The sequence below is a fragment of the Brachyhypopomus gauderio genome, chromosome 3, assembly GCF_052324685.1.
Source record: "Brachyhypopomus gauderio isolate BG-103 chromosome 3, BGAUD_0.2, whole genome shotgun sequence".
Lineage (NCBI taxonomy): Eukaryota > Metazoa > Chordata > Actinopteri > Gymnotiformes > Hypopomidae > Brachyhypopomus > Brachyhypopomus gauderio.
Window position 1 is genome coordinate 12,384,966 of NC_135213.1, and position 15,000 is coordinate 12,399,965.

The window sequence follows — 15,000 nt, forward strand, 5'->3', positions numbered from 1 at the left end:
CGTTCTGTCATTTTTGGAAGGAGATGAAAGTGTGATCCCGGTGTGTGAATGCGTGTGTGTTTGTGTGTCAGTTGATGTTGGCATAGCCTGTCCATTGGCATTGTCTGCATGTTGACTTTACCCTTAGTGTGTGTTAGCACAGTGAGTCAGGGTATGACACACCAGGCGGTGACCCCTTCCCAGAGTGGCAGTACCAGCTGCTCTGGCATTGCCCACGTCTGGACAAAGATCTGTGGCTGCAGTATGAAACCCAGCAGGCACATCTGGCCCTTATACAAAACACACACACACACACACACACACACACACACACACACACACACACACACACACACACACACACACACACACACACACACGCATATGCACTCAGGCCTTGCTCAAAACAGAAAGACCCTTAACGTGAAGCATGATTCATTTATTCACAACATAAACAGCGGTAACGTATGTATGACAGTGCACTCTGGACTTGCTCTATTAAAAACCACGGGCTTGCCTTTGGGCTCCAATGTGTCCTACTCTCATGGTCCAGGACCCAAGTTATTGCTTTAACTTTAAGCAATATTTAAGAAAAAGGACAATGGCTCAGGTTCATCAGCCTGTGGCATGAGGACTTGGCAGCCTCACCCCAAAACAAGCCCTTCATTTAGAGCCACTTCAAAGGCCGAACACAAACCGGATCATAAAAGACCAAAGCGGACACAATAATCCTGGGCAAGTGAAGAAATAAACCAGAGAATATTTAATCAGAGAGGCACGAAAAATGCATTTCTGATCGGGCACATATTTGGACGTGAAGACTGAGCAGGCCTCTGACTCCCTCTTGGGCCCAGCCGTAAGTGATGGGCTCAGCTTGGAAACACAGATGGCCTAGTTTTGGTTTGGTTTGTTAGGGAAAGTATGTAGGACTTATAAAAAGCAATAAGTGCATTCTGGTGACTCTGTTGTTTGTACAGTCTGGAGATGGAGAGATTAGGGGCCTGTATGTCTCTGCTTAGCCATCTATCTAAAGAAAGAGCTATTGTACACAGTAGCTAACGCTAACTTCAGTGGTGCCGTGCCACAGGCCAACAGTCTGGCTCTTCTTAAAGGAACTGTTTCCTAAGTGGAATAACCAGGAACAACAACCAAAAAAAAATACAATAAACAAATGTAGCAGATTAGTGCTCAGATAAAAGTGTGGGATAAATAAAATATTGCTCTATCAGGAAGATACACATGAGTGAAGCGCAATTCTGAATGGTGCTGAGTGCCCACTATAAATAAAGGCAGTAAAGATCCTCTAAGTTGAAGATCCAGCTTGTGTCTGGGTGTCTCTAAGCTCACACAGGCCTAGAGGATTTAAAATGCCCTGACCTTACCTAAGCTTTCTTACTTGGACTAATCAAATCAAAAAAATTTTGGGGGGGGGGGGGGGGGGGGGGGGGGGGGTTCTTCTACCTACCTGTCTGTATAATACCAAAATGTGCAGTAAATGAGATGTTCAGTACCAGGTGTAAGAGCATATTCGTTTTAGTAGCGTCTGTTACGCATTGTCTTGCACTGCCCCCTGCTGGATGTTTAGTTGTTTGACTTCATAGGACATTTCTCATTTCTCTGGATATTATCTTAAAATTTCTTTGATGCACTGAATTTTGACTGGAATCGACATTTCAACCTAATACTAAAATCTGAATATGTCAGAGTTAGCTGAGGTTTGCGCTTTGCTCTTTGGATTATAATGAGCCTTGTGTGACGTTTTAAGGTGCGTCTGGATTAAAGGGGGTGAAACAAGATACAGGAACTGACATTGTAATCTGGAGGGTTATCTTCCTCTACTACTCTACCTGAACATTTCATTATAAATCAAGTCTGCAGCCCTAAACACCAGAGTGTGTACATGTGCTTTCTTGAATTTATATGACTAATAATGAAAGATACCTGTATAATTATTTTACATTGCTTTGCTTTTTTTGTGATTCACAGATTGAGCATCAGGTTTAAATGTCTACAACAGGAAGATCACAGTGATGAAGATGAAGATGACGATGTGCTAAGACCTCAGTCTGCCCTGGCAGCGTTTAGAAAACGTATTTTTGCTGTGCAATGGGGAAATGATGATGTCAGGGAATCCCTCCTCACAAAGTCACCCTCCCACAGTTACCGTGACGACAGCGAAAGACTGATAGAGGAACCCACTTCCCTTTATGCTACGTTTTACTAACTGTCTCTTCCTGCATTTTCTCACTCTCTCTCTCACTCTCTCACTCTCTCTCTCATAAATTTTAGTAATAATGCTTCAAAAGAACTGCAGGTGTCCTGTCTGACTTTTTAGGGAATTGTTAATAAATACTTCCTTGTGTTTTGTGTATGATTAATGTATCCAGTTCATAACCAAGTGCATTAAGATGCACAACTTCATGACTAATGTGTTATTTTTGCTCATGCAAATAAATTGTTAGAGGTTTATGGTGTGTTTATACTGGACAAATACGGCTGATCCCACCACAGATGACCTTTGGGTCACCACTTTAATAGATTTGGGGAACTTCTTTCAAACTTCATATAAGCATAAAATTTGCTCCGTTAATCATGATGGGAATGTTTGAACTTCAGATAATTCCCCTCTGCTGTGTTTGACAGACAGGTGTGATCTTTGATAAGATCTTTGGTCTGTGTATACAGCAACTCCTTTTTCCCCAATGACTGAGTGGCACTTCTGTAGAACTGAAGAATTCTGTAGAACCGAAGAATTCTGTAGAACTGAATTGTCTGTAAAATTTTCATAACAGCATTTGTTGTAGCGTAATTGATCATTACTTTTCGCGTTCAGAAAAAGAAGTTATACCGTAAAACAAAGTTAGACGACAAAAAGAAGTTTGAGGCCATTTGTACCAGCAAGAACAATACAAGCCCAAAATGCCCAATGCTTTGATCTTAGTTTATTGGCTTCTGCACCACATCAACCAGAACACGACAAAATGCATGACAGACTCATCATATGCAATTACTCCATAACTGTTTGAACCAAAGCAAGTAATATAAAAGCATCCCCTCAAGAGATATTTTCCATTTTGGTGGCTGTAGATGGAATACATATCGAATCGTAAGCATATGATTCAACAGTTGAAGGAAGCCTGCATGTCAGGATAACGTTAACTTAAAAGAGCTGAGAGAATGGAGTGATCATTTGCACTGCAACTATTCAACAAAAGCACATTCCACAGGAATATCCTCCTAACACATTTCACAGAAACATTAAAAAAATGAAAATGACAGCAAACCCAGAACATGCAGCTTGGGCATAGATGCCTGCTATCTCACAGATCCCTCTTATTATCCCATCAAACAAATCATTATGTCACAGATAACATATATAATCCCGTCAACAGTACTCCAGAATGCCACGGAAGATCCATCCCACCAGGTTTAATGTTTAATGTAACATTTTTCCTGTATTCTTATTTTACACTTCAGTTTTCTCTTCAGAAGGCTCGCATTCACAGTTACAGAAAGAAAGGAGGGAAAGGACCTCTGATCACATCATGGCTATTGTGAGACATTCTGTGTTTGCAGAGAGACAAAAATGAACAAATGTAATTTTCTCTTTATCCCCTTCGGTTGCTGCTGCTGAGCTGATGACGTGTGGGGCACAGAAGCTGGAGCTCAGTCTCCATTCACGCCAGATCCGTCCAGATCTTGTCCTCACTCGAAAGTGAAGCCTTCTGCCTTTATAGCGGTCATCATGTCCTTGTGGACCACATCCTTGCTCACAATATAGTGGGCCAATGTGCTGAGTTAAGCGCTTTTATCTGAAGGCTTAAAATGACTTGCAGCCGAAGCAATCCACAGTCCCCATGGTCATTAATCATATTACTAGTCATTCCAGACCTTGGGTCAGTGTCTGGTTTACCACGCAGTCCAGTCCCGCCGTGCTGGGAAGACTTTTCGTCTACAACCGATGTGAATTTTCCAGGCTCGTAACAAGCAATTGCAGCTTACCAAGTCACCAGTGTCACCTGACACGAGTTGCCCATGACAGCACAACAGTGTGGACACAGTGGATCTTTGTTTTCTATTATAAGCAGTTCCATATGTGCACATGTATCCGCTGGGCGTTGATGTCGGAAGCCCAGCTGCGGGTTACATGTCTTAACGTATAGACGTCTTAACCGTATTCCGTAGTTGGTGGCCCTCTGACGTAGTTGTAGTAGCCAGCCAAAGCTCCGAGGTCTATGTAGAGGGATCCTTTTCTTTTACAGGGACCCGAGTCTTCAGTGTACAGGGAGGAAGACTCTAAAATAGGGGGAGGAAAGATCAAAGCATGCAAACAAACAATAACAAAACAAAACGACAAAGCACGCCTGATCTGCGCATGAGCACGTGAGCGCGGGTACCTTGCGTGCTGTCCGTCGCCTGACTGTGTTGGCGCAAGAGCGGATGCGAGGCGTCTCCGAGCGCCGAGTCCAAACTCCAGCAGCGAGGTTGATCTTCTCGCGGGGGGTGGAGGGCCTCCTCGTGCAGCAGCTCCGTGGCCGAGCTCCTCTGAGCCGGGACCCTCTCGAGCGCACGCTCCAGCAGACCCCTCATTGCCGGGCTGCAGTCCTCCGAGATGTCCTCCAGGGGAGGAGCCTGTTTGTGGATCTGGAGAGATAAGTGACATCATCTGAACATTAGCGAATGTGACCAGCTTTATAGTTTCATGGCAGACTGGGTGGCATTTGTTACTCGCATTTACAGACGAAAAAACTAAAGAATAAAGTTAAAAATAGGGAACTGATCAGCAGCGAGAAGGTCACTTTGCTTGATTCGTCTCCTCACTTAGCTCATAGAAATGAACACTGGATAATGGACCATAACACAGAATGTCCAACTTCATATAAGGGAGCTCTCACGATCTCGCTCACCGCCCAAGATAGCAATGTTCTGGCTATAAATATTGGTGAGATGTTTCGCAGTCAACCCAGATGGAAATAATGCAGCGTAGCGGACGGAAAGGAGAAGTGGAGACTGCCTGCACGGCCGGGCCGTGACATCACAGCGTGAACCGGAACACGAGTACGTGTGAGGTGTGAGGCACGGCCGGAGAGCAGAGGCACAATACGCTCCAGTCACGAGGCTTCTCGGTCTTTGTTATGTGGCTCGAACGTGTAGGTGTTGCACAAACCGACATCTGACCACAACCCGGAAACTTCCACCCTACTCTCATGAACACAGCCTCATATTTACAGTCTAAATCAGACTCTGAACCAATTCAGTGCAATATGAATTTGTTTGTTTACTTATTTAGGTATTTAGATTGAATCTATTTAGTCAGGCTCCACCCTTCAAGTTCAATGTACTCACTATGTAGAGGTATGAGGGGTAGGATGATCGGGGGTATCTCCTGACCCAGGGGGGGCTTCCGGTCTGCATATGGATGATAGTGGTGCCCAGGCTGTAGATATCCGTCTTTGTGTTGTGTCCCCGACACAGGACCAGCTCAGGACTCATGTACATCTGGACAGAGACAAATGAACCCCACTTAAATAGTAGCTTTGTTGCCGATTGCATTTTTGTGCTGAGCAGAAGATTAAAGATCCGGGTTTTATGAGTTTTTTAGATGGTCCAAAAACATGAGGGGTCTGGCTCCTCCCCCGTTTTAAACCCTCTCTCTGCCCTAAACACTTCACAGCCCTCAGGAAGAAAAATGAAGCGCTTGGAAAATTACCAGGGTGGTGGAACAGACTGTGCTGGAAACAAGAGCTTCTGCAGAGAAGGTCACCATGGTCCACATTATCTACTTCCTGGACTTTCCAAGCAGGGCCAAACTAGAAATTGTGTGTGTGTGTGTGTGTGTGTGTGTGTGTGTGTTCATATTCTGGGATTTTCCCAATACAAAATGCAAGCTAAACTAAGGCTGACGTGAAACAGAGGAGCTCAGCACATTCACAGATCTGCATCTATTCTGGTGCTTCTAAGAACTTTTACATTTTATATGCGGTTTTCCTTATTTTCTCATAAAATTGTACCATTTGTAAAATCGCAGACACAAACTCTCTCACCCACCTCAGTCCCTCTGAGATCTCTAGGAATGTACACATCCTCAGTCATCTGCACTGTAAGGCCAAAGTCCACCAGCACAGCTTTGGCCGACATAAGCACAATATTACTGGCTGCAGAGAGAGAGAGAGAGAGACATGATCAGGTTAGACTAAGTCTATGACATTAATTGCAAGAAAATCTGCACAAATTGTATTAGATATTGCCTGTGCAAATGTGACAATATAGCAATGTAAATGGACCTGCATTGAACATGTTGAGAATTGAACATTTTGTAGACTGACCAAAGCCATAAATTTCCTCCTCTATTTAAAATCACGTTTAATCTCAAAGAAAAAAGGTTTATATATCCCATTACACATATTATATCCCATGGGAAGTCTCTCTCTCTGTCTCATTCTTCACTCTCTTTCTCTCTGCTTCTCTTGCTCTCTTTCTCACATGGTCTCTCACTCTCTCTCTAGCTGGAATTTCCAGACATCTTTAAAGGTCAAGAGTTTTAGTTCTGAGTTCTGATTGGTCTTCAGGCTGACTAAGTGAAAGGGGAACACTGCTACCCATAATCCCCCCACCACTTAAATATATTTCCATACGTTTCAAAAAGCCTGGGGCAAAAAAAAAAAAAAAAAAACACCACCACCAACAACAACAAAGAAGCAAACACAAAACAACCAAACAAATATAGCACTACTTCCTCCTGACGGCCTAGATCTCAGTTCCTGTCAGGCTGACCTTTAGACGGCAAGGGTGGAACCCGACTTACCTGAAAATAAACCTTCCCCTTTAAAAACATGTTTCTGTGTGTTCATGCCCTTCCTTGAAACACTGCGTAGGTCAAAGTTTCACCTGACATTACCGAGGACGTTTAACCCACAAGTGTGGAACAACTGAACAACTATGTTGAGATGAGATTTAGACCAAGAAAATCTCACAACTGAAACTGCCACCAATGCCTCAGTTATACAGTGGAAGATGCTAAGAAACATAGAGCCTGTTTAAGTATTCTCAAGACACAAACATCATTAAACCGCCAAAATATCCATAATGGACCCTGATGCACTAATGTAATATAAAAATGTGCAGACCGGTTCTTAGACTCACGTTTGATGTCGTGGTGTATGATATTGTGGGAGTGCAAGTACTCCAGCCCACGCAGAACCTGCTGAGTGACCCAGATGATTTCGAACTCCCTCATTGGGCCACAGCTCTCGAGTTTCTCCAGAACCGAGCCACCTTCCCCAGCCTCCATGAAGAGGTGCATGCTCTGGTCCCACACCAGAGCCCCATACAGCTCTGCAATGTTCTCGTGACAGAACCGCGCCTGGATCTCCACATCTGATGGCTTGAAGTGCTCCAAAGGGATCTGTAAGCATGAAGCAGGGAGTTGGCAAAAGCCTAAATCAAGCAGGCACTTGTATTTGCAGTTGTCAGGTGCACGATTTGTATGGACCCTCTGACTGTCCGAGTATATGCATGGGCCTTGAATACCTCCTCAATACCATGTCTCAAACATGACAATGAACAGAAAGCTTTGTGAGCGGGCCTTCTCTAGACATCGCGCTGTGCATAGATGCCCTCTGGAAGATGGTGGGGGACCTTTCTAAGGCTTCCTGAGTGGGCTGCTGTAGCAGGGTTTAGCCCTAGTGCTCCTCGCCGCCTTTTAGGGAAATCGGGTTCTTTCCTAACCTACACGGTTCCTCTAAAGGAAACATTCTCTCGTTGCAGAATCAGCTGCTCTCTTGCACCAGACTGTTGTTTTTTTCTGTTCCTCATGTCCTCATGAGCCCTTGTGAGTGGCACACAGGGACACACATGATCTCCACGAAAGGATGTGACTGAGCACACCAGCCTATATTATATCTCTCCATCTCTCTCTCACTCTCTCTCTCTCCATTTACCTCTAACTGTCATCTGCACATCAGACTCGATTGGGGCAGATTTCACTTGTCTGCTTGATTTCCCAGGTGGACCCTTCTGTGCTCCACTGGCATTACTGCGTTCTTCCGCCATATTGAATAGGTGAGGGTTGTGCGGTCTTAACTGTGAAAGACCAGTGTTGCTACACTTTTCCATTACTAATCACCTGCTTGAAGCTGGAGGCTAACTGTTTGCACAAGTGGAGATAGGAGGTAGTTCCTGGTTGGTTGGACTGAAAACCTGCCACCACACTGGCTGTTTGTGGCTGAGCCTGCACAGCACGCAGTTTTCAGATTACTGGTGTTTTGTATCACTGGTGTTTATTACTTGCGTTTATTACAGTGTTGTTCGTCTGTAATGGCTATTTAAAACAAACAGGCTAAGCAGGGTGTGCTGCGCTTGTGCTTATGAGAAAGAAAATTGTGCATATTTCCCGAAACACACACGAACAGGAAATAAAAGACATTCTCTGCATTCCTGGACTCACCCGCTTGCATGCCATTCGTTTGCGTGTTTCAGTGTCTTGTGCCAGGTGGACTTTCCCAAAAGAGCCTTTGGGAACATGGCCCGGTCCCGGAGCCTTGTAAGTCAGTCTCCAAGGAAACAGAAGTACGTCCAAGTCTATGCGATAGCGTCCGTCCTTTATGACCATGTCAGACTGGGGAGGGGGGGGGGGGCAGTGGGAGGCAGTCATGAGACAGGCACCAGGAGACAAATCAGGTGACACTAATGACACATGTACAGCCTAAATCACAACATGTTGTATACAACATCCACGTGAACCTCATGCATTCTTATAAGCAAACAGCTGATGAAAAACATTCCCTCTATTCATGGTTTAAACACAAGTTAAACATGCTTTCTTGAATTCTGCTGAGTGCTATTTCACTTTTGCTTGTTAACCGAGTGGCTCACCTTGTTAAGGAGGACACCGAGCTCTTCTCCTCCTAGTTTGGACAGTGTGGAGGGTGGTGTGTTCGACACCATGTTCACGAACTCCAGCAGCTCAGGTACTCCCCCATATCTAACTTTTCCCTGATTTTGCATGCGTGCAACCAGGTCACGAGAAGTCCTGATGTCAGAGACCTCCTCGTTTTCATCCATTTCGTCTTGTGACAGACTCTCCACGAACGAGACGACCGATTCCTCCTCCTCCTCCTCCTCCTCCCTCTCCGAGTAGAGGTGCTCCACTGCTTGGATGAGGTCCCCAATATTCATGTGAGCCAGAAGAAGTTCTATGCCAACATTATCATTCTTGAAATCCATTTTGGTTGCTGGTTTCACGTCTGAAATACAGAGCTTTGGTAAGGCATTGCATAGTGTGTGACCACTGTAAGATATACAAACTTTATATATATATATATATATATATCCAGCGGTCTGTAAGAGCATGAAATGAGCATGAAATGAGCACACCTGAAGGAACTGCGTCTTTGCTTTGTTTACCTGACACACGGGAGTTTTTCATGGGGAAGGGAACCCCCTAAAAAAACAGTCCCCCATATTCAAATAAGCTGCTATCTAACTGCCTATCTAACAGTCTATGGAACTGAATAAGGAGCTTCAGACCACAAATCCCTTACATTAGTGCACATACAACTTCCCACAGGTTAACTTAATAGCGTGTAGATACATTGCGCGTCTTATTTAAAGTACCTAGACATTGTTGCATGTAATAATAAAAATACCGACGTGTAATCTTACGAAACGTCAGTTGTACAGTTATTCAGAAGAGTTGTTATAAAGAGACGTGAGAGTGGACACGTACCTGGCGATAACTGTGGTTCAGTTGAAGACCCAGTGTGTCCTACACTCCATAGCTGGGGACAAATGCGAGGTGTCTCCTCTCGCTACATATAAGACCTCCTCTATCACACCCGCCCACTGCTGCCGCGGTTTCGTTTTCCTTTATGGCCGCTGATATTTTCTCTTATGTCACACTCTATCGCGGTTCCTATGTATGATTTTTTATTGAAAGTAAAAGGATAATTTTATTTACCATGACTCAGTTTCTCATCGTCAATAATGTTTCGTGTAACTAAGATTCTGGTTGCAGTGCGTTCTCAATTATGTGACATATAATTAATGTAGACAAGAGTTAATATCTACATTACTTCTCCCCAATATGGATGTAACTGTGCTGCGTATTTTGGAGTTAAGTGCTTATTTGAGTTGACGAGACACTTGTAAGCACGACTAACTCAAGTTATTCGAAACTCGAGTTCTTTCCTCTCGGTTACCGTAGAATGAGCAGTGCGCATGCGCCAACCTGCCTGCTTTGGCGTGTGTAGGTTACGTACGAGAGAACCAGAGGCTTGTTAGGAGTGCGCATGCGCCAAGAGTGCGCATGCGCCGACTGAACGCAACTATGGCTGCCTGCTTTGGCGTGTGTAGGTTACATACGAGAGGACCGGAGAGGCTTGTTAAACTTTGCCAAAAGACGCATTTACAAGTGCAGAGGACACTCGCCAGGGCGCCCGTTTCTGGAAAAGTCCAGGCACTTAGAGGGACGGTTCCACAAGGTATATCGAAGCTGTATCATTGTTTATAATATACCATTTAGCCAGTACCTTGCGCATCATTCAAAGTACACGTTAGTTAGCTAGCTGTCCCAGCAACACAACTGTTCATGGAGAGCAGATCATCTAAAAGTGATCTCTCCCTCTGCACAGTTCACCTTCGTGTAATAAAGCAAAAGGAAATATGGTGTTTGCTGACCTGCTTGTCCAGTCTGTGTTTGTTCATCTACTGTATTGGGTGAGGGTGGCTGCCTCCTTCAGATGTTCCTCATGAAGGTACTTCTAACCCTCCTCAGATGCATCTGGGCACCACCAATCTTTCTGCACCATCCAAGAGGAAAGGCGAGAAAGAGCCGAGAGGTCTGTCCTCATCAGCTGTCCTCCAAAGATCAACGAGAAGAAGTTTTTAGATTACTTATCTAAACATGGGGACATATCGAACCATTTCTTCTATCAGTCCTATGTAAGTATTGGGAGAATCTGCGATTCGCTGTCTAATCATACATTTAGAGTCAAGATGACTAGCATTAACAAACCTGTTTTCACGTTCAATTCATTTCACAGTCTAGCTTTACATAGTAATTAATACAATTAAGTAAAAAAGCTATTGTACTCATATTTGGTTTCCTGTCGTGATCTTAAATCACAAGACACATGCAGCGGTTGTGGGGCTTATCGCTTCATTTTCTCCTGGTGTGCATTTCTCCACGCATTGAAAAAGATGAACACAGTTTTTAGCTGAATGTCTTCCCTGGAAGCACTCGTTGCTCCCTAGTGCCTTGTGTCAATATCCCAGATGAGCATCTTGGCTCGACTAACATGTCTGTCGTCTCCCAGGGCACATATGCGGTGGTTGAGTTCTCCAGCAGGGACACCGTAGCATTGCTGAAAGGGAGCTGCAGCATACCCAGTGTGCAGCACGAGGCCGCGGTGCCTTTCAAGTCTCGCCTGCTCTCGTTAAAGTGGACCGGCAGCCAGTCCAGCCTGAGCACACCGAGGTGCTGTGAGCACTCGCCCGTTCCGGTCAACGAGCTGATCCAGGAGCTCTCCAGGCAGGAGTCTGTAAGTTTTTAAGTTGCCCTTTTTATTTTGTCAGTTGTGATTTTTATCCCAATCGATAATAATTCCTCAGTAGTTACCCAGCTGTGCAGTAAAAACACACACACACACACACACACACACACACACTAGTGATCATTAGGGGACTGTGGTGTGCACATGCCTAGAGCAGCCCTAGCCCAACGCCCAGGGAGCTGTTGGGGTTAAGTGCTCTAGTCATGGCCTAGGGCCTGGGAATCGAACCCTCCTCACAAGACCAGTTCCCTAACCACTAGACCATGACTGCTCAAATGTGAAAGCGGAGTTGAGAATAATTTACTTTTGAAAGCAAAATGCTCAAACGAAAATGGCAGACTTACATTTAAATGTAAAAAAAAAAAAGAAAAAGTTATTGACATGTCTGGATACTAGGGATGTGGAGATTCATCGATTCACATCGGTGAATCGGTACACATGTCTGCGATGCGACTGCATCGGTAGATTCAACGTGCATCGAGTTTAATTTGCGGGCGAATTCACGATGCATCGCCTTCAGTGAGGCAGTCACGCAATCTGCAAACAATGCCGTGGGGCTAAATACGTTAGTAGCACAACGAACCTGGCGACACGCATGAAAAGACGGCACGGTGTGGACATCTCCGCGGCCGCTACCCCCCTCGTAACCCCCCCGCTCAACAACTTACGTTCGTGAGTGTGTCGCATCGCATCGCATTTGTATCGCATCGCATCGACAAGGGGTTTCAGAGTATTGCAGTTATATCGCATCGTTGGCAGTGTATCGAGATGTGTATCGAATCTAGCTTAGTGGTGACGATATACATCCCTACTGGATACTAATCTGTATATCTGTGTGTGTATATATACATGCGTGTGTGTGTGTTACATCCACATTCTTCATGCTAGCATCTTGCATCCCACATCCCACTGTTATGTGCTGGATTGTCTCAGTGGACATCTTTGCCCAACCTGCATCTGGGGTCCTGCCTGGTGTGGCAGATCCCTGATTCTGCTGAGCTTGTATTTAAAGTTTGTTCATGTGCTGCCATGATTGGTGCCTCCATGCTGTCTTTCAGTACATCCTTTTCAGTCACTGTTAGAACTTTTTCATCAACCACTTCCACTATTTGTGGGGGGTGGTGGTGAGGGGGGGTCTTCAGGAAAAGGACTGTTGGGCCTTGAGTTTCATTCAGAGTTCAAACCATTAGCGGCTGGTTCATCTGTACTGCCAGGTGCTCATGGAGTGCAGTTAGCGTCTTCAGGTAGTACGTGTGGCCCACGTCGGGGCCTGGAGTTGTAGGCGTGGCCCACGTCGGGGTCCTGGAGTTGTAGGCGTGGCCCACGTCGGGGCCTGGAGTCGTGGGCGTGGCCCACGTCGGGGCCTGGAGTCGTGGGCGTGGCCCACGTCGGGGCCTGGAGTCGTAGGCGTGGCCCACGTCGGGGCCTGGAGTCGTGGGCGTGGCCCACGTCGGGGCCTGGAGTCGTGGGCGTGGCCCACGTCGGGGCCTGGAGTCGTGGGCGTGGCCCACGTCGGGGCCTGCAGCTGTCCAGCTCTTCATACTCAACACCCTTTCTTGTTTCTTGGATGTCTTCTAAGGTGATGGTTACTAGATCCCATTCAAGGAGGTTGCTGTGGTCTGCTCTCCAGTTCAGTTACCACTTGGCATTACTGTTGTCATTACTGTTGTCATTACTGTTGTCATTACTGTTGTCATTACTGTTGGCATTACTGTTGGCATTACTGTTGGCATTCCTGTTGGCATTCCTGTTGGCATTACTGTTGGCATTACTGTTGGCATTCCTGTTGGCATTCCTGTTGGCATTCCTGTTGGCATTCCTGTTGGCATTCCTGTTGGCATTACTGTTGGCATTACTGTTGTCATTACTGTTGTCATTCCTGTTGTCATTCCTGTTGTCATTACTGTTGTCATTACTGTTGTCCTTCCACTGAGAGTTCCCTTTGGATGGCTTGTGGAAGAACTGTTTATTCTTCCAGTTTTTACCTCCCTTGTGTATCTCTTCAGCTGGGCAGCCAGGGCTGTTCATCTTTGCTTGGCAGTCCCTAAGGCTTTAGGTATGGGCAGCTTGTACTTCTCAGGTACCTTCATCGTGACTTTCTGCAGTTCTGATAGCTGGCTAACTTCTCTCCCTCATGCCCTCATTTTCTCCTTCATCCTCCTCCAAGGCAAGGTTACTTTTCCTTCACGATGTTCTTGTAGCCAAGCATCTCAACCGCCACATACCATACCTGTTTGTTTGATACCGCTGCAAAGTTTTGACCTAAACTGAGTGTCATGGGTTATCTGTTGTGTTTAAAGTAGACGTGTGTCTAAACGTGTCCCCGTCTGTCCACGTGACGTCAGATAGATGAGCAGCTGCGGTGTCTGACGGAAGCCTATCAGCTGAGTGAGGAGGACATCAGCCTACGCTTCTTGGTCTGCTCGCTGCTTGGGGACATTGCTGCTGCATATTTCCCAGAATGCATCATCAGGCCTTTCGGGTCCACGGTGAACAGCTTCGGCAAGCTGGGCTGCGACTTGGACATGTTCCTGGACCTGGACGGGATAATTGGGCAGAAACAGAGCAAGGTGAGTGGGCCAGAGGGCTGTGCTGAATGCCGGTGTGCTGGACACGTTGTAGATCGAGGTTAGGAAATGTGAACATGCTGTTTTTGTGCTATGCAAGGATTCAGAATGCTGTTCTTTACTAATCTTCCATGGTGTAAAAAAGAGCATGTGATAAAAATAGTGCAGACTTTTTATTACTTCACTCTGGAAGTTTGCCGATCACTCATTTAAATGATCACTGAGTGCTTTGTTATACTATTAGTGTGGGATACCAATTAATATTGTGATTTTCAGTCACACAGTATGTCTCTGTACATTATGTGTATTGAAAATGTTGGGTTTTTTGTTTGCTCCCTTTAGTGAGGGAGCAAACAATGCCAGTGGATTCTAGAATCCACCTTCTAGAAAGGTGTGTATTGTCATCATAAAGCATTGCATTTCCTCCCAGGGTTCAGGTCTGTCAATAGAGTACCAGGTGAAAAGGGGTACGTCAGAGCGCACCGTCACCCAGAGCATCCTCTCCGTCGTGGGGGAGTGCCTGGACCAGTTTGGGCCCGGCTGCGTGGGTGTCCAGAAGATCCTTAACGCTCGATGCCCCCTCGTCCGATTCGCACACCAGCCGTCGGGCTTTCAGTGTGACCTCACTGCAAATAACAGGTGAAATGGCCCTTCTACTCTCACATATGTGCTGATGGACGTGAGGCCGTTTGATTTAAGAGTCACGTTTTGGCCCTCTGCAGCTCACTTCCACTTTGTGGCTGATGGCAAAGTTGCATACACCTTTGATTTGATAAATCGCTCATAATCATTCACAAAAACGCCGCCTTGATCCTCCGTGCTGTTGAAACATCGCTACGTCACGCACGCGGTGTGGTTTAACGTTGGCTGTATATTAGTCTGCTCGAAACTAGCTGAGAGAG

At 45.7% G+C, this 15,000-nt stretch overlaps 2 protein-coding genes across 3 annotated transcripts in view; one reads left to right on the forward strand and one right to left on the reverse strand.

The window, feature by feature from the left end:
- Positions 1–2,906: 2,906 nt before the first annotated feature.
- Positions 2,907–10,810, reverse strand: map3k8 (mitogen-activated protein kinase kinase kinase 8). Of its 2 annotated transcripts, none has more exons than XM_076999570.1 (8): positions 10,657–10,810; positions 8,854–9,224; positions 8,426–8,596; positions 7,123–7,384; positions 6,028–6,134; positions 5,326–5,478; positions 4,377–4,623; positions 2,907–4,275 (listed from the first exon to the last, which is right to left on the reverse strand). In XM_076999570.1, exons 2-8 carry the CDS (start codon positions 9,202–9,204, stop codon positions 4,148–4,150), a joined length of 1,419 nt encoding a protein of 472 aa, XP_076855685.1. In that variant the 5' UTR covers positions 9,205–9,224; positions 10,657–10,810; the 3' UTR covers positions 2,907–4,147. The 2 variants fall into 2 exon arrangements, with proteins under 2 accessions (XP_076855685.1, XP_076855684.1); XM_076999569.1 differs by lacking the exon at positions 10,657–10,810 and adding an exon at positions 9,707–9,880.
- mtpap (mitochondrial poly(A) polymerase) overlaps positions 10,249–15,000 on the forward strand; it is a 10,701-nt gene continuing 5,949 nt past the window's right edge. Inside the window, exons 1-5 of the mRNA XM_076999568.1 lie at positions 10,249–10,460; positions 10,754–10,920; positions 11,295–11,519; positions 13,877–14,101; positions 14,529–14,737. Of these exons, the coding sequence (XP_076855683.1) occupies positions 10,286–10,460; positions 10,754–10,920; positions 11,295–11,519; positions 13,877–14,101; positions 14,529–14,737 (1,001 nt within the window). The 5' untranslated portion in view covers positions 10,249–10,285. The remainder of the gene's footprint in view (positions 10,461–10,753; positions 10,921–11,294; positions 11,520–13,876; positions 14,102–14,528; positions 14,738–15,000) is intronic.